The 20,799-nt window shown below is 41.3% G+C and overlaps 1 protein-coding gene across 1 annotated transcript; it reads right to left on the reverse strand.

The window, feature by feature from the left end:
- Nucleotides 1-531: 531 nt before the first annotated feature.
- On the reverse strand, nt 532-11,817 carry kcng1 (potassium voltage-gated channel, subfamily G, member 1). Its single transcript, XM_062458819.1, has 3 exons — nt 11,676-11,817; nt 3,305-4,170; nt 532-1,356 (listed from the first exon to the last, which is right to left on the reverse strand). Exons 2-3 carry the CDS (start codon nt 4,082-4,084, stop codon nt 577-579), a joined length of 1,560 nt encoding a protein of 519 aa, XP_062314803.1. The 5' UTR covers nt 4,085-4,170; nt 11,676-11,817; the 3' UTR covers nt 532-576.
- Nucleotides 11,818-20,799: the final 8,982 nt, after the last annotated feature.

The raw sequence follows: 20,799 nt of genomic DNA on the forward strand, positions 1-20,799 counted from the left end.
TTTTTGAAAGATAACTTGTTAAACTCCATGAGAGCATCACATAATAAAATATATTGGTCCAATGACTATATGAGCACAAAACAGCATTAATTTCAATTATACATTCAATATGTTTTATAGACAGAGACGTCCTTGCATTTCCTTTGTTGCCATGTTTATTTGTGCTTTTAATGGAGAGAATATTGATAGTGAATACTGAGACATAACACGTGTATGGCTTTGTTAAATATCCTGTATTCTTCAGCAAAAATGAATAAATACACAGTTTATTAAAATATTTTATGAATCATAATAACAAACACTGATGAAGTAGTCAAGAGTAGACACACACACGGCCAAAAAATGGAAGCAATAATACAGTCTCCCTAGCTTTCTCTCTCTCTCTCTCTCTCTCTCTCTCTCTCTCTCTCTCTCTCTCGCTCGCACGCACGCACACACACACACACACACACACACACACACACACACACACACACACACACACACACACACACACACACACACACACACACACACACACACGCACTCCCTCCCTCCCTCCCTCCCTCTCTCTTTCTCTCCCTCTCTCTCTCCTCCCTAGTCCTGCAGGTCCCTGTGATCTGAAGCCCTCATGGGAAAGAGCCCATCACTGTCCAGGGAGAGGTTGCTGCCCAGTCCTGCCATCCTGCTGCGCAGCAGGAAGTGTGTCCGCCTCTGCAGCAGCCTCTGCTGCTCCTGCTTCAGCTCCACGTAGGAGCGGGAGAAGGTGTGGAAGATGGAGGTGACGGGGAACGCCATGAGCAGGATGCCGCTCAGGATGCTGGACAGCGCCACCACCTGGCCGGGAATGCTCCTCGGCACCATGTCCCCGTAGCCCACCGTAGTCATGGTGATGACGGCCCACCAGTACGTGGCTGGGATGCTGCTGAACTCGTGGGTGGCGGCCATCTCGTTCTCGATCAGGTAGAGCAGCGGGGAGAACAGGGCGATGGCCACGCACAGGAACAGCAGGAGCAGGCCAAACTCCCGGGTGCACCGGCGGGCCGTCAGGCCCAGAGTCTGCAGCCCCAGCGAGTGTCGGGCCAGACGCATCACGTAGAGGATCCGCAGGGCCCGCAACACCCTCAGCACCAGACCCACCTTGTCCAGGTAGCTGCTGCCGGAGCCTAGGCGCTTCTCCCCCGTGGAAGTGCTGTCCACCACCAGGGTGATGTAGTAGGGCAGGATGGCCACCACGTCGATCAGGTTGAGGGGGCGGCGGAGGAAGGCCAGCTTGCTGCGGTCCTGGATGAAGCGCAGGGTGAACTCGAGGGAGAACCAGGCCACACACACTGTCTCCACAATGAAGATGTTGTAGCACATCTGGGAGCACTTACCCTGAAATACAGGAAACACCGGGTTAACCATGCGTGTGCTTTCACTACAATAAGAGAGACCTGAGAAGCACAGTGTGTACAGCAGAATCATTATGTCTCCGATGATGTACAGCCCATTTGATTCAGTAAATTATCCATGCTAAACCTGAGTTGCAGTGTGTGTTAAAATGCTGGGGTTGTCAACATACCCACTTGACACTGAACTTCAATTAAATACATAGACCCTGAAAACTCTACCAAACTTGTTAGTGTTCAAGATATAAAGGAGTTCATCTTGGCACTATTGGAAATATCAAAGTATTGTTGGTTTTCATGTCCAGAAAGGATGAAAAGCCTTTTAGTTGTATATCATGTTTAATCTGGTTCTGGTTAAACAGACCTCAAACACTGTTCAAGTTCCTTAACATTTCCTCTTCTGTCGTCTGGCTTCAAACCACTAGAGGGAGCCATCAGGCCGTGAGGTGCTTTGTGTTGAGCGAGAGAAATGTAGCAATGCTCCACATGAACCTAATTTCACTATTTACAACGGCCCAATTATTTTTGAATAATAGCTTGATCTCATCGAGTGTTTGAAGATCACACTCTGTAAGCATCTCAGACATGTAGTGATGGTACAAAGTGTTATGAGCATGTTCTTTTTTTTCTTATGAAGGGTAAAAGATGATGAAAACCTTCAAGGAAAGATTATATTTTCTAAGAGGAGCATTAAACGGTCCAAGTGCAGACTGTGGGATGTCTTTGAACCAACTCTATTCCAGGAAAGTATAGTTGTGAAACACACTCCCACAGAGTAGATCTAACAGACTTCATAATGTCTGAATGAAGAAAGCACATTACATTTGCTCTAAGACAGAGAAGCACTTAAGAGTCTATTGAAATAGACTAGGTTGTCTGACAGAGTCAGTTACACCCCACAAAAGTTTAGTGTTTAAATGAAATCAACTTAGAGCAATTAGATTAAAACATCCAACTCAAATGTACTGATTGAGTCAACAAACACAACATGAGAATTCTGTCTGGAAATCTACTGTGATGGAATGACCAACACACTACTGCCCCCACATATCAGAACAACACGATTAGGATTAGGACGTATGTATAATTATTGCCTGAGTAATTGCATTACTCAGGCAATAACCACAATTTGTGAAACAATCATCTCTGATTATTTGTGACGTTTTGAGTCACAAATTCTATTACTGTTACTCTTCATAATACTAACACAAAATAATGAATTGTAATACATTAATTACTTTGATAACCCTGCATGCAGAGATCTAAGAAGAGAACAGTGAAATGTAGCATGTGCAGCTCCAGGACTAAAATGTTTTATAACTGAAACTATCCTCTTTTTATCTGGCCACTGAAAGTTAAATACTGCAGGGATTGAAGTTAGCCACAATAATGAGAAAGTAAATTAGATTAGAAGGAGACTTTACCCAATGTTCTGGCGGAGTTATTTTTCTAATTAAACTGCCCAATTGGTACCAGTTCTCATTACCAGCTGAGTACATTTCTTTACTTGATAAATGCTCATCTCCAATTCTGTATTATGCAATTTTGCATGTCTTTCGGGTCGACGCCCTCTGTGGTTGTGAATGGTTAGTAGAAGATGTTGAATAATTTAGAATGCACATTTAAATTGCTGTGACTTCTGCTTCTCGTATCCTTTTCCTCACCTTGACTTATGTATCATTCATCCTAATGCAGAGGAGAACTTACGATACCAAGGCTTACTCTGAAACACACACACCCTGAACACATACAGAAGTGAAAACACATTCAAATAAAACACATTCAAAAGAAACACAACAAAAATACTCCAGAACCAACAAAATAATTGGAATATACAAGTGAAATTCCTCCCACCTATTTCAGGGAGTTCTGGAGAGAATGCTAACCAGACAGGCAGACTGCTGAGGTCTCCTTCAGTACAGGTGTCTACTCACCGCCTCCTCCTCCTCCCTCATGGCTGGCATGGTGCTGATGGAGAGGTTGATGGCTGTGATGGTGACAAACAGCACGGACAGGCAGGCGAAGATCTTCCCCGGCAGGCCTGAGTGGGGCCTCTCCACCATGTCCCTTAGCCTGCCCATGCAGCGTCCCACCCTGGACTCGGTGGCCAGGGCCGCGTCCCGCCGCCCGCTCTCCGTGTCCAGCAGGTCCTCCTCGTCCTCCTCGTCCGCCCTCTCCATCTCCTCGCACTCCTCCACCCTCTGGAGCAGACGCCGGTGGCAGCACCACTCCAGGCTCTCCTCTGGCACGCCCCAGTACAGCATTTCCTCCCGGAAGGAGAGGGCGCACATTTCCTTGAGCGAGCGCAGCTTCCCGGCCCGCAGGAAGGTCAGGATGGTGCGGAAGGCGCAGGGGCTGCGGTCGAAGAAGAACTCGTTGTGGGCCACGTCGTAATCGTCGCAGACGCGCATGATCTCGTCGAAGCTGCGGCACAGGCGCAGCTGGCCCAGCCGGGAGAGGGGGAAGTCCTCCAGGGTGGTCCAGGGGAGCTGGTAGCGCAGCCCCCCCACGTTGATGATGGCGTGGTGCCTACGGGCGCCAGACAAGGAGGTCTCGCCATTGGTTGGGCCCTCGGGAGCGAGCTGCGCCCGCTTGTAGAAGGCCCCCTTGAGGGCTTCTTTCTCGTAGAGAGGAGGTGGGTTGAAGGAGGTGTCGGACGTGCAGCTCAGAGCGCTGTAGTCGTAGTCCGAGCCATCTCCTGCTAGCAGGGTCATCTTTACAGCCCTTCCTACCTGGTCTGCTCCAGCCTGACCTCACATCTCTAGTGTAGGTCTGTCGCCAGCCCTTCCTCCTTCACCTTCTGAAGCACAGCAGAGAACAAACACACATTGGCATAAACTTGATAGAAGAACAAAACTGTTCATTCAGCCTGTATGGAATGATCTGAAACATCAAGTTAATTCCTCATTTTAAGACTACAAACCTAACACAACGTGTCTCAAATTCAATTGGACACACTCTCATGAAGAGAGACAAATAGAGATAATTTGAATACATCATTTTACTTCTGTGTGTTTCTTGAGAGAGACAACAGTACGGTAACTGAATTAAGCATCTGTGGCGTTGTTCATTCACTGATTGGATTAAAAAGCTTCTCCTATCATTTAATTGGATCACGTGGAATAAAAAAAGATATTTTTGGTATTTCCTGTTTTTTACCATTATGCCTCTAATGGAGTTTACAGTCACAGGAGAGCCAAAGCCTTTTAATATATACATATATTCTGTCCAGTGGTCGATGTCAGATGCATCTTTAACTACTTGTGGCTTATTTTCCCAGTAATTTACTAAAACCGTTTTCTAATTTAATGGATACAAAATAGCTTGGTTTGGTTCATCAATTATTCAGACACAGGCTTCAGGCAATGCTTGATTTCAGTGTAACATGCACTCCAGTGGATAAAGTTACTATATCAGTATCACTCTGGACAATAACAAAATCAATATGGTCATCAGACTCACACTGAAATCAACCCTTTACCTCATGCTTTACGATAATATTGTGAAGGATAAATATTGGACACATTTTCTGTCTTCAAATGGCTTCATCATATCTCAGCATTGTGGGGGGCTACTTTGGGGTGAGAGACAGATTGTCAATCACAAGATAACAATACTGGGATCCTGGACAAACAGAAAAAGACACTGGAGCTGCAAATGCAAGGGGAAGATAGAGACAAGGCTCATGTGGGGGGCTGCTGTCTGGGGCCCAGAGGAGTGTGTTATATTGCTCTAATCTATGGAAAGACAAAACATCTACTTCCACCATGTTGGAGGCTAACAGATGAACATTTCACAGTACTGTTAGAAATGTGCATTTTTGGTCCTTGATTGTCCTTGGTTGCACTTACCATAGAAACCACATGTGCAGCACTTTGGATGAAAGCATCTGCTTAATGAATAATTGTAAATGTAAGAAGAGCTGACTAACATTCCCTTGTAACTGTAGGCCAACACAACAGTTGTCTTGAGGCATTCAGCTGACATAAACTGCAGCTGTCAGCCTCTATCTCTAAACTGAAATGCTTTTTAAGTATATAGAATATCTTGTTTCAGTGTTCTTGTATACTTCCTTAGTCTTTTTTGCTAAGTTTTTAGTATACAGCTGTACAGTTGAACTTGTAACACCTTCATTTGTGTGTCATTTCTAAACACTGTCATGCTGTTGGAGAGGAATGTTCAGAGATCAATGTAGATTATGTGAGCCAAGAGGAAGTATTTTCTATGTAAGGAAGATACAATTTCCCTTACAATCTATCTCTCTTTTAGGAGTTTCGCATTAGACAAAGATTGATATGGATGCACAGAGGCCCTAATGCTCTACTTATATGTATTGTAGAGTGTAGTCCTCTGCTGTGCTTCTGGTAACTACCAAGAGTACAGTACCATCTAGTAGTGCAAGATGTCCACTGTCTCCCCAATTAGCATGCTGGTGGTCTTACACATGTCCTAACATGACTACTCATGCAGACACAATCAAAGTAATACCCTTATTGCCATTTGTGGGTTGTTGCATAACTGTAGTCTGTCGAAAAATAACACAGCCCACAATTTCAGAAACAATGACTAAAACAGAAAGAAAATAAGTGGTTTTATGCGGGTAGAAAAGAATGCATTATGAGAGCCATTGATATTCTGCCCCTTCTCAGTCAGCTACACCAATGTGTAGCTGACTGAATGTGTACACCAATTCCTATGTATGTGTGACTTGACTACCAATCACATTACACAAGGTTTTGCTGCCACAGAAAATCTATATCTAAAATACATCTACAAAAAAAAGTGGAAATAGGTTTTCCTCTGAGTTACAGTTGGTAAATTTGTGTGTGACCTTTTAGATGCAGTAGTTTTCTTTTTTTGTTTACGACTTAAATTCGAATTTCTCTGAGATGCTGACTAGTTTAGCCTCCTAATACCATGGCAACCAAAAACCACCACAGAAGAAGCCAAACTAATTTAAAGACTCACTCTCATTTTTTGTGTTCAACAACAACCAAAGATAAATATTTTCTTCATCGTTGCTCACAGGACCTTGTGGCCTGTGTCCAAACTAATTAAATTAATTACAATGATTAGGACGCAGGTTAGCAAGTCATGAATTACTGTCACAGCCTGTGTGTGCCTAACCACCAATCAGAGCTGAGGAGGAGGCCATGACTTCTAAAACGGGGCTGTGAGTGCGTCACTGAATGGTTATTAGGCACCTGCACTGTCAGTCACCCCCTGATTACAGTCAAACCCTTGTTTTCCGCTCATCAAATTAAAGTGAACCAGCTCAAGGCTTTCCGTAAGCTTGGTTTCTTTTATATGGAAATCTTTGTCTACCCCTGATTGTTCTTCAGTGATGGCCCCAGGCCAAAGGAACAGCACACCAGGAAGGATGCAGTGCAGCATGGATAGTGATAACTGTGTGGTGAAGGGAGACGTTGTGGTTAGCTTTCACCTAAAAACATGACCAAAATCAGAAAGGCAATATCACTAAGAGTCTGGTCTATTCTGCTCTCTCTTTTAAAATTCTATCTGCTGTTTTTCTGTTCAACCTCCCAATCACCAGCAGAGCTTGATATGAGACGAATGCAATGCAAAATCCAACGATGATCCAATTAAAATCTCGAATTCATTCCTTTCCATTACTACTGATGCGTGGTTTACTGTAGACCCGGTGATCGATCAAATAAATACAAGTTTTTTTATCATCAGACGTTCTTCTATCCCCCTCCCCAAGAAGTAGGGAATCTGTGTTGCTCACAGTACAACAACAAATACACAGGAACCCTCTTCTGTGCCCTTCGATTCTCCCCAGGGCTTTGACAGGTGGTGCGGTAGCCTCCAGTCACGGGAGTAAGCTTGTGCTCTGGGTTTTCGGTGCTCTGATGCGCCTTAAACACCTCTTTGGGGGAGCGTGTATCTATTGCGGAGGGGGGATAAAACGTGCGCTCCTCTGCCCGAGAGCTTTTTTTCAGCAGCAGATCAGCGCTGGGTCTGTCTCTTTCCTCTTTCCCTCTCTCTCGGCCTCTCTCCTTCTCTCTCTGTCCCTCTCTCCTGAGCAGGGGCTACGTGCTAGCACAGTGCTTGCCATGGGGCATGATCTCCAGATTGGCTGTGAATCACTAATTGGGCTGCACATGGCAGATCTTCCGCAAAAGGACCCGGAGATTCTGGTCCAGACCATAACCATCCCAGTTAAGTGGGGTTCATGCAGATGATCAGGAGCTCCACCTCGAGCAATCTGCGAAAGAAAGGTTGTTGGAAGACATAAAGGTTTTGTGGTTGACAGTGGTCTGTGACACGTCTTAACCAAGCTGACGTCTTCATGTGTCAGTTGGCTGCCTGAGGTCAATGGGTGTTTTCCATTGTTTATGAGAGAGTATTGAGTAGAATATTCATCTTCAGTGTGCTTGGTTACAGACAGATCTATAAGAACTCACATGGTTGCATTCATTTCACAAATAGCTCAGTGTGTGTAGAGCATTGATCTATCAATCCCTTTTAGAGATCCTCATCAATACATTATATTGTTTATCCAGGCAAGTGACTTAATCACATTTGCAATTCACTAAAGGTCTGTTAGCTTTAGATTTAAAATATATTCACTATGAGGGTGGACTTCTAACAAGAATGCACCATATAAACATATTTTAGTACTGATGCTGATACAATCAATAATCATTCAGATATTTCAATGGTCGTGTCTTCTAACAGCAAGTAAGTTATGGTAATGGACATGGAAAAGATTATTTGTGGATTAGGTCATATTAGCCTATATATCAAAATGTTTCTCTACTGTAAATAAGATGTCCCGTATATTTGGGTCTCTATAGGCACAGCTAGAAACTTGTTTCTATATTTCTACATGTGCTGTTGTCTGTGTGTAGTCTTGTGAAGCCCATCAAGAAAGTGGCACACAGGTAGACAATGCAGGATGTCACATCACAATTGAGTCCATTTCCTTCATTCATTCTGTTGTAATGACCATTCACATCTCGCAACGACCATCCAAACAATCGTTGTCTTTCGAATTCCCTCTGTCTCTCACCTCTCGCTAGCGGACTGTAAGAGGGTGTTCATAATTCCAGAAATGGAATGGCTTCCAACACAACAGCTTTCTTCCTTCTCACCATCTCTCCCGTTACTTCTCTTTCTCTCCTCTCTCTCTCTGCCTTCTCTCCCATTCTCACTCAATTTTTCTCACTCTCTCTCTTTCTCACTTTCTCCCTCTCTCTTACACACCCGCACACCAGCTCTTTTAACTGTAGAAATATGTGGGCTCTGCCTGGAGCTACCTTACGTTGTAAGACCTGTGCTTACATTGACTCGGACAAAAATTGCAGAACAGAAAAAAGGCATATTTTTTCTGCAGTGGGTGGGTGGATTTAATAAATACTGAATACATATGAACAAGAAACATCCCGTGGGCAATTACTACTCTGCTATACCTCAACTGTGGTCCACCACACTGCGCTTGACTGCAGTCCAGAACCTCACTGTGCTGCACCACAGAGATAACAGGCACACTTTCATGAAGGTTTGATCATTCATAATGAACTGTTCCTTATTTGTCACATATTGTCCTTTGTACCCTTTTCTGCACTATTCTTGTCACTTTATCTACACCATTCAGGGCACTTCCTTGTCTTTTCAAGACATTTGGTTTCTTTGTTGTGCTGTGCAAAGCCTTAGCCTCAGCTGTGCAAAGCCTTAGTCTCTGGAAATGTGTTTTTCAGTCATACACATCTTTCAGGAGTCTCCTTCCATAAACGTCAGCTTGGCTATTGGAATGATGACACTTAGGTTGTGTTCCCTCACCTTGTCCTTGTCTCCTCTGCTGTTACTCAGACAGACTGAGAATGACACCACTGGCCAATTCCTATTCTATGCATCACTGCTCCATATTATGCCTCACCACTCCTCATCCCTTTAGCACTGGCACACCGTGACAGACAATAATTAGGCTACCACCCAAACACTCACCCTTACCTCACCTCCACACCCCGATATCCTGTGACTGCCTCTCTGGCACTGTTGTGGAATAGAAAATGCCATACATGTCAACAAAGAGATCATTCCAAAAAATATATATTACTGGACGTAAGTTCCAGGAAACAGGTTTTTCTTGGTCCTTCTTGGTGAGGAATAAGATGTAATTCCATGCCCAATACATCTTCTAGTCTTGAGAACTAACTATTTGTAAGTATAAATAACAAATGTGTCTCGTTTTCATGAAAAATTTCACAATTCTACTTCACATTGCTATAATAAGTTGAGAGCCCTCTCACATAGCTCAACTTGCATTACATAATCATTATATAAGATCTCTGTGTGTCTGTGTGCATGAAGACTCATTGGTAAACCTCACACTACCCCACTCGTACCCTCCAACACCGCAACGATCCCATGACCCCATTTCTCTGGGCTGGCTAAACAATCTCTTTTGGATTGAATCCTGTTAAAAGTGTCTCTGAGGGACGTGTACGGGCGAACACTCTCTCATCCTCCTGAAGAGCTGCCTGTCTGTCTGTCCCCCCTCTAGACAGAGTGTTTGAAAGGGATTTCAGCTGCAGACCTCACTAAAGGCCCCAGCAGGATGGAGGGGAAAGAGACAAAGAATGAAATATCAAAGAAAGAGATGGGGGAGGGTGTTGGATAAAACATTTGAAAACAGTCTCCCGACTCCATTAATAGATTGTGTCAGCCACCTGAAGCACTAAATTAATGGGATTAACATAACCAAGCACCTATCAAACACTGGTAGAAAAGTTTTTTTCCTTGTGTGAAGGCACACTGGTAAACCCTGGTATCACTGTGGACACATAGACCACAAGTCTATGTCTTGTTTGGAAGTAAATTGGATTCAACTGGATGCAGCACCGGAAGTCTCTGGTCTGCTTATGGTCTGTGTATGCACATAATGTACAAAATGTGGATGGATTAGACTGTTTTTGTTTTCAGTGGTAGAACATTTGAGGCGGAACAAGCTTTTTAAAATGTGGTCCTCAAAATGGGAAAGGAAATGCTTGGCCCTGATTTAAAGACACAGTATTTTCATTCTGAACATTGAGAATGTAATTGACACTCCTTTGATGGTGACTTTACGACCTGCGTTAATGACATGTCAGGGCTCCTCACACCTGAAGACTGCTGGAATTGAACTGCTTATGAGTGGGAGGTCCCCCACTATAAATATACATGTGTGTAGTACAGCAAAGCCATTACTTCATCTAATTAAAATGAAAATGATCTTGTACAGGGAGGGACAATGATCCATAATACATCATAAATCAGTATTAATGGGAAATTATAGGGGGGGGGGGGGAGAACAATGATATTGTCAGCATACAAACCTAAAATACAGTATTGGACAATAATCAATATTCTATTATTGCTTGTTACTACGTCCAATTGATTTTTCATAATTTAATGACATTTTGACTATAAATGGATACCCCATCAAGCAAACATTTTGTATTAATTCAAATATATATTATTTTTTTGTGGCTAGCAGCTGTTAACATACATTTACATTTACCAGCTCTTATCCAGAGCGACTTACAGTAAGTACAGGGACATTCCCTCGAGGCAAGTAGGGTGAAGTGCCTTGCACAAGGACACAACGTCATTTGACACAGCCGGGAATCGAACCAGCAACCTTCTGATTACTAGCCCGATTCTCTAACCGCTCAGCCACCTCTATCCACCTCTATCTGGAGGCCATCTATAAATGTGGCGGATCATAATATATTGTGGTCTGTTACTATGGAGGATCTCCAGTATGCAAATGACTGTCATCTGTCAAAGACATATTGTAGATGGGAAGATAGCATGAGAAGGATCAAATGAAATGAGGGATGCGAGAAAAGAGGGATAAAGATAGTCAATATGGAAAATGATATGGTAGCAGCGACATTACTAATGTATTTAATTCACAAAGCTGAGACATTGTAGTAAGTTGCAACGATGCTGCAGGCTTTACATTGTAGATACATGTGCTCTGCAAAGAATGTCAGTGTTGTTAACAGAATGTGGCTTGATGTATTTGTTGTGACAGTAGTGTCATGCAGTCCTCCAAAAGTCCAAAAGATTGTGCAAGGAACTAGTGGCAATGCAAATATGATTTTCTTATTTTGTGCTGTACATTTTCACTCATGAACTGTTCAATTAAAATGTTAGCACAGACACTTGTTGAAGTCTGGCGTGATACACTTATTTTTGTCATGACTGCCTGTCAGAGCTGAGTGATGCATTGTAGAGTACAGTATATCAAACCTCTTCAGTAATTGGCTAAACAGAAAAGGAAATTATACTTACTGTGTTTGTGAATCAATTTCTCAACTGCCGCGTCTAATTTGTGGAAGAAGCCAACAATCTCAAAACCAGGAGAGAAGTCTTTTCTTCTGCCTTGCTGCCTCGCACAGCAACTCTGCCTCCTCTGAGCAGGCACAGGCACAAGCCTTGTGGAGTGCTAGCAGGTTATTTGATGATCATGAGCAACAGGCTACAGTCTCCCTCCCCTTCCCCTCGCTCTCTCAACCCCTCCCTCCCCCTCCATTCCTCTCCCCTTCCCTGCACATCAACAGCTCCAAGCTGTGACATCAGAGGTGGGAGGTGCCATTATTTTGAGAGCTTTGGAGAAATCCATAGCAACCAGCATCTAGCAAGGATAGGGTCCCCCCCCCCTTGAAACTGAAACAATCCCTGTCTATTTTGACCGTAGACGCCCACACCTGTTTGTATTAGTCCATGATGTGCTTTGGTTGAGCGTGGGTTTGCTCATGCTTGTGCTCCATGCAGCCTCAGTTCATCATTGTGTCCCAAATTAGACAGTAGGTGTGAACTGTGAAGATGAGATGCTGGAAGGTGAGTCGACCAATCACAGCTCATCAAACTTGTCAGACTCATCATTACTTGCTATTGTACATTGACTGGATTTTGCTGTTGTTAGTTATCCTCTTCACTTATCCATAGGATAGAATACATTTACAGGGACGTTCAGCGAGTGAGCGCTTGTAATTGTTCATTGTCATTGTAAAAATTAAGCAAGTAACGCATTTTGGTGCAAATGAATCAACATGTAATTACAAAGACGTGTAACTGAGTCTAAAATCTTTGAGGAATTTGACCACTAAACCTGTCCTTGCTATGTGTGCTATGATTGTTCTCTGCCCAAGCTAGAGTCTATTATCTCTTTATTGATCTACCTGTCGCAAACAGAGAGAACCAAAGTCAGCCCACTGGAAAAGTCAATTTCAGTCAATTAGCTTCACTTAAATGCTAACAAGTTCCATGATGGCAAATCAAAGAGCAGGCATCTGAGGTCAGGCAAAACAGATTCTGACTTGCATGTTTTTCTTTTTCTTACTGTATTCATCTCCTTCACAGGATTTGACACTACTTTGGGTAATCTTAAAAGCAAAAAGGGATGTACATGATTTCATTGTGACTGTACAGTAGATAATGGTATTTAATTGTTTCACGAATAAGATTTGCCACAGGACAAAATGATCAACTCAATAATATACAAATACAATACTATGACTTATGATGTTACAATTGATTTCTTTTAAAATATTCAGTCCAAAGACACCTCTGTCATATTGAGTGGACGCAAGATATGAATCTTAGATATTCCACCATGATTCCTTAAAAAAAAAAAGCTTTACAAAAGGGACATTTGTAAATGCATAGTGGCTCGTGGCTCGTGTTAGGTAAGTATAATAGCAAGTGTTTTGCTCTGCAGTGTTTATCTTACCTATACTTTATATCTTTATATCAGCTTTATATCAGTCTTTTATCTAAAGTTGATTGCAAATTCTGTGAACTTAGTGTTAGAGGTATGACTTCTGGATAGGATAAGGTTTATGGCAAAGAGAAAAGGGATAAGGCCTTTAGTTGGGTTAAGGTTGGGGCTACAGTACAGCTAGAGTATATAAAGAAACCATGGAATGTGGGAATCTTTCAGTATGTTCATACAGTTTGAGGCTAGTAAGCTTCATTATTTAGCTCCCTTCTTGTTTTGATAGATATCTAATTATAATCCAGCAGTTCATGCAAGAGTGAGACAAAGGCTTCTCTCCAAGTTCAAGACTCTGAAGTTAATCCATGATACAGTCGATATGCAAAACTGATTCAACTGTCAGTTTTGCATCTATTGAAGTGCGAAGACACATTCCCCAAGGCTTGGAGGACAGTAATCCCTCACTAGGCACTCACAGTGGAAGACCAAGGTGTTTCCTGAGCAGGGGCAACTGTGCCTCTGGTTGTGAACTGACTGGGGGGTTCAACACAGCTCTGCTCTGGCCTTCTCAGCCCTTCAGATGCAGGGAAGGAATACATGAGTCTGCCGCTTCTAATGTCAGCAGCCTGGGTTTGATGGGACTTTTCATTGATCTGCCAGAAATAACTTCCCCAACACACACACACACACACACACACAAACACACACACACACTGATCATCTGAGATGTGACCCTCAAATTAGTATATCTCCTTGAGATTTGCATCATCTAGTTCAAGTTCAAGTCTTTTATTTTCAGATGCACAGAACAACACAGGGTCAGACTGGGAACAGAAATTCTTAGGACAAGACAACGCAAAGCAACCTGGCATAACATAACATATAAATACACAGAACATAGATTACATCTATGATAAGCTAAAATATAGTAAACCTCCTAATATACAAATAATATACAATATTCAATACAGTATACTAAACCTCTAAATACACATAATACACATAATAACCTATACTAACTTTATAAACCTATACTAACCTAAGACAAGTGAAGTACAAAAGTGCAATATTGCTGATAGTGCAACCAGTAGCTGAAATAACCTATACTAACCTTATAAACCTATGCTAACCTAAGACAAGTGAAGTATATTGCTTCACTAGCTATAAGTTACAGTGTGTAGAGTGACTACTGAGAGGTGTATCAGTGTCCATATCAATGTTCATTGAGAAGCCTGATGGCCCTTGGAAAGAAACTGTTGTCCAGTCTGCGTGTACGAGACCGAACACTTCAGTATCGCCTGCCAGAAGGCATCTATTGAGAAAGGTTGTCCAGTGCACTCTTTAGACTTTATGTTTATCCATTCAGATTTGATTGAGATGGATAATAGAGGTATTCTAACCAACGGTGAAGGTTAATAAACCTCTGCAGATGAATAAAGAAATGAGGCAGCAGGAAAACAATCAGTCACCGTTCATCAGGGCAATTGGCCTTGGATTACAGGCTGGGAAAACAAACACAACCTTGAAAGCACAACACAAACAAATGTACTTTTCTTAGCTGAGATAAATAGTCTCTTACCGGAACAATTACATGTGCAAAAGTCATGAGGCCTTGTTGCCTACTTACTATATATACTGTATGAACATCATGTTAATCCTAATTAAACATATATCATCAGCAATGTTTCTATATTGCTCATGTTGCAAATTTCTGTAGCAGTTGCACATAAACATTAGTGACACAGTAATACAATAATTTTAGGAGATAATAAAATACAGTCCCACAATATCAAGAAATATATGTGTTCTGATGTGTGCAATTATTTCTTGAGATTTAATACACTCAATCAAATAATACGACACTCCATCTGTACAGGAAAGTATTAATAGAGCTACATCTTAAATATGAGAGACCTTTTGTCTTTGCAAGTTTTATTCCTCTGAAATGAGCTTTCGACTCTCAGAGCAGGAATCGCTTTAATAGGTAAAGAAGAGAGTGGAGTGAACATAAATTGCAAATCCGGTTTCTATTTCCTTCTATTCATTGCTATCTCATCAAAACCGTTTTCAAATGATAGCTGCTGCCATACTGAAGCTCTGAGAAGATGAAGAATAACGCATTGATAACAGCTTCAGTCTCATTGCTCTAAGTAGTGTTTCTATGCTGCGCTCACTTGGGGAGATAGCTTCAGCACCATACATGTGACACAGTGTGGAAACGTGTGGGATGTGGCGGTGACCTCAGACTATTTCAGAGAGTTCTCAGGTCTCAGATACCAGCGTATTTCTGTTTTAATACTGCGTTTTCTACTTTAGTTTGTTGAAGCTTGTTTCTTTCGGTAGTTCTGTGGGACTAATACACTTGCATTTGAGCGTGTGTGCAGCCCGTTAAACATCATTGCAAAGAGGAAACAGGAGCAACTTTACACACAGCTGGGTGTGGTTTTGGTATTCCACTCATCTTTACTAACGCCTCATGAAATGTTTTGCGGTCCACCTGGATGTCTTGAAATTCGTCTCTTCCACTGGTACTTTAAACAGTTTTTTATGCAGAAAAAACAACGCGTCTGTTGTGTGAAATGATCCATCTTGTTGCGAGAGAGTTTATCCAAACTATGAACATCATTCACTACCTCCGAAAGTGCTGGCTACTATGAATTACAAATAAACACTTAAATTGTTCTTAAAAACACATTTTAATGGAAAAATCAAGTGTGTCGGATTACTGTCGCACCTTTGCTTTTTCGGTACTCAGAAGTAATCCTAGATCCAGACCATTACATTTCCAGCATATTCTGCACCTTGTATTTTTACTTTCATCAACATGTTTGTGTGCTGTGAATGGACAGCCCGACACAGAAAATGATCAGACACTGATCTTTTCCAATCCCATCAAACACAAGGGAACAAATTTGGTTTGATTTATGCCATGAAAAGAACACAGAATAAAGAATGGACCATTCACTTCAAGCAAGATGTAACGGATTCAGTAGAAAGCATTCCTGCAGAGTTTGCTGTGAGCATTTTGCAGTCACAATAAGACAAACTACTCTGGAACATATTGAAATGATTCTTAACTGTGATTGTTGATTATGGACCAATGAGAGGGGAAGAGAGGTCACTAGAATAGAAACCAACTACACCTCAGCTGATGATCCAGCCATTGCAGAGACTCTCCTGAAACATTCGGAGTTATCTAGTTATTGTGAATATGCATTATGCATGACAGGATACCATACTTGGGTACCATTTGAAATTTGGTTAGCTGTAATTTTGAGACACACAAAAGCATCAATCACCTTAATGTGGAAAAGAGAGAGAAAATACCAGGGAATCTCTATCCATCCCCTTTCTCACAATAACCCAAGGACCCCTTGATCTATTCTGATCGCTTGATGCTCTGTCGTGTGATGACACGGAAATGGAGAAAACAAGGTCAGTAAATACAGAAAACTTCCAAGAATGATTCGAGTAGAAACCAGCAATCAGTCAAGCGATCCAATACAAAACATTGTCTGTGTTAAAGTCTCGACATTGATAGACACTCTCACCAGTGCAAACACGATATTGAAGCAGCGCACACATACAGACACATGCTCACACATAGACATCCGTACGCATGGTGTTGGCTTCATAGATGGATAGCTCTTCTGTCTCCTCACCCAGATGACTTGTGTTCTTCAAGGCAGGTGTGTGATGCTCAGAAGGGGAAGAGGAGGAGTTTGACCATCGTGCTCTGATGATCTCTTCAGGGAAAATCAATGAAGATGCTCGCAGGTTCAGTCACAGTGGACAGTAAAGAAAAATACCTGTGGAAAAACTGTAATACTCAATAATCAAATGTTTAGTTGTAAACTGGATGTCGGTTTAGACTCCTATTTCCTTAAACTGGACCAGCTTTCTGAGGCAGACAAGCTTGTGTCAGTTTTTTTCCTCCCCTGGCCCTTCAATGTCCATGTGAATCAGTCAGTAAAAAAATCATTTATCTTAAGTGTGGCCTCTGCAGAACAAGATTAGTCAGTGTCATTTAGATGTACATTTTCAGCTTGGATGTGAGAGCAACATGTCCAGATCTATATTTCAAAAGAAAATGAGAAAACAGGAGTTGATCCTGTCCATCTGCAGATGACAGGTTAATTATGTTTCTGTTCCATTACCCACCATTGCAGGTTTGAAACCTAATAGAACAACACTGGGTTAGTTTCAAGTCAAACCAAAACACTGATGCTGCAGGTTTCCTTTCACCTACACGAACCCATCAATTTTGTGTATTTTAATATTAACAATATTGATGTTCTCTCTGCACAACGTTGTATGTAATTTGAGGTTAATTGTTTGAGAGGAATAAGACAGCGAGGAGACTGGAAAGAACACTTGTGGGAATATGCTCCTGTTACTTGCCTGATCAACAGGCCTTTTCAGCAGGAGAGATTGTAAACATGTGGTGGATTATTGAAAAGGAATGGCTCTATGCTCAGCCTGTATTGATATGGCCCTTATCTTCACAGAGCCATGTGTTGTGTTTTGTCAGTCACTGAAACAAGCCTTCATCTGTTATTAAGAGACAAAAGGAGGTTTTGCAATTCTGGTCTGAGCAAAAGGTCGACAAGAAATAGATCTTATCGACAACATGTCAAGGTGAACTAGTCTCCGTTTACAGCTTTCTTTTCATAGTGTGTTTTCAGCTTTTAAGCTGTTTTTTTCCAAATACACAAAACTGTACATCTTCTGTGTCTTTGATGATAACATTTCTGATTCTGTCCTTTCACAGAAAGTCAAAACAGGTCTGCAGCTAATTGCCATGTCTATAATTTAACCATGAATTTAGTTAATTCAGCAGAGCAAATATTGTCCACCAACACATATTATCAAAAAAAATGTATGGCAGCTACAGTTACAGTGTATTTCATGGAAATCATTACATTAGTAGAAGCCAAGTTCCAACCAACAAATTCAGCTAGATTTAATGTTTATGCATGACGAATATGGAGGAGAAATAGAGCTTCAGTGGCAGTAATCAACAACAACAAACCAATCATAATTCTGGAGGACTACTGTATCTATTATTCTCTGTCATATTCATAAACTGTGTATAATGAATTATGTGTAAGGATTTATCTGTACAATATGAAATCACATCTCCATGCCACCATTTGACCTTTTATGAATCCCTTTCGGTATAGTATAAAAAATCTGTCAAGTACATTATTACTTTCCCTTTCAGTAAATGTGTTCCCCAAGAATAACGTAAAAGCATAAAATTACAGAGTTGACAGTTTCCTGAAATTCATTCAAATCATTAACATATGTTCTATCCCTACAAACCCATTCCATGAGGACATCAGAGTTCAAAATATTAAACCAGTTCAGCTTCCCCTTCTGAATTCCAACTCAGAGGTTCCAAGAAAGCAAAATGGCATGTTAATAACAATTAGTTCTGCAGATTTTAAGGTGACAGCATAATTCAACCCTCAAATCTTTCTCATCCTTCACCCTTCAAATGCTAAATTGCAGATCAGAACGAAGGACTCAAGTTTAATAAACATAGCATACATAGATGGTACTTAGAACTCAGCAGAGAAGCAAACATAGTTGGCATGGTAATGATACATCTTGACTAGAAGCACATCTTTTATTGTTGGAATGGCTTGTGGATCCTTCCAGAAATAGCTCAACGTGGGGTTATGACACCAGGGAACGTAGCAGCAGGAGGGATGATTTTCAGATTGAGCACTAGGTTGTTAATTGCGTTGTTGTCATGGACAAGAAGCTGGTCTGCCCCCTCTTCCTCTCTAAGTACGATATTATAGCTTGACCCTGCTACTCTCTGTTTTCTACAGCATGTTATTATTAGCACTCTGCTAAAATATGCTGCTCATGCCCAGCCTCCACGTTAGCCAACCACACATGACAAAACTACTGAATATGTCCATCCCAATGGTCTTGTATTGTACTTTTTCTTATTTACTGTACCAAACAGTAAGCATGTCAGTTTGATACAGTAGATATCTGTACAGTGTTTGGAGTAGAAGTTCTTTGAATAACATCATTCTTATCTCATTCTTTCAATAGGATTACAAACTGTGAATACCAAACTATGAACCATTACTACATTTCTCAAATGACTTTCCAGGGCCTATAAACATCATTCAGGTGAGCGTTCTGTCTGGGTCATGTCCCCTGCTCTTTCAGTTCTTTGCTGTCTTCCCAGCGCTGGAGGTTTTGAGAATCTGCCGAGTCGCTCTCCAGCAAGGCTGAAAGATGTCTCCTTCTGGTGAGGAGGTCAGTGAGTTTGCGGCCCACTCTCAACAAACTTGAGAGGCTCCTATGAAGATCCATTGATTACTGTTCAAAGTAGCCCCAAGTTCAAGGCTGTCAAGTGTCCTTGACATTCTCCAATGCTTGATTGCCCCTCTGTAAGCTTTATATTGTTGATTCTAAGTCAGTTTAATTTCTATTACCTTACTGTTGTTGGCAGTTAGAATTATGAAAGTAATATTATCAAAGCCTGGATTGCTAAATATGTGGTGTATCTTTGTCATTTGGTTTTACATGTATAAAGTTAGCAAAGGGGGTGCTCAAACAACCCTGACCACTATACCAAACTGTAACCATACAAGTCAACTCTGGAGATCAGAACAGACTGTCAACATTTACTACTGTAAGACATCTCTCAGAAGGGTAAAAAAGGGTGTCCTTGCAGCAATTCAAACAGCTGCTTGATAAACAGCTTGTTTGTGTAATGAGATACAGGTCTGTTAGGATGAGACACAAATGTGTAACTCTACATGTCTCTCTTTAATTCCCTTTGCGTTTCCCCAAAGAAACCAAAGACGAATCCAAATCTTAAACATGCAAACAAAGGTGCAAGATTTTCAATTCCAATGTAATGTCATTGCCTTTGTTAGTGTTGATAGGGGATAGGGGTGTTGATAGCCCAGTGTTGCACTTGGAGTAGCTGCTTAACTGGGCATCTGGCTCTGAGGTAATGGAAATAAATTGTGAAACAACCCTTTGGAAAATGTCTGGGATAAGATAGAGTGTAACTATCTGGTGCATGATATTACAAAGGGTAATACATACATTATACAATAATCTGAGTGAATTATTAAATCAGCATCTATATCACAAATTAATATGGATCATTGGCAATTCTGTTTAGTTCTTCTATTCACATTAAGCCATATGTCAGCAGTGCTACACAGCATGTTAAAGGGAAACATGGCTAAACAAGCTAAATGAACCAAGTGAAATCCACGCATTCTTAATTAGAAACATTATGTGATTATCTGTAAAGAAAGGTGTAAATCACCTCTTTCGTTATAAGTTTAAAGGTGTTTCTATGGATATCATACTGTTGTTATGTGACAACACTGAGAGATTAAGTGGAGGGCTATAAAAAAATCAGATGTTCAAGCAAATCCCAAAATGTATGTAGACTCTAACAATTCTTTATTCTAGTTTGCCAGAAACTGCAATGTAAGATCACTTTAACTTCAAAGCTAGTTGACTAGATAGGCCATCATTTATTATTTACAACAGATGATTTTGTATTACATGCTGGCTATACAGTTAATTTAATGCCCTGCATGGTTACTATGGTAACATAGTTTTACCTAGATGGGATATATCATGATTAATAAAATAAAAAATAAGTAAGATTAATAAGCCTTCTGTATTTATGTCTCCTCTATGATC

Source organism: Osmerus eperlanus, chromosome 4 (assembly GCF_963692335.1).
Source record: "Osmerus eperlanus chromosome 4, fOsmEpe2.1, whole genome shotgun sequence".
Lineage (NCBI taxonomy): Eukaryota > Metazoa > Chordata > Actinopteri > Osmeriformes > Osmeridae > Osmerus > Osmerus eperlanus.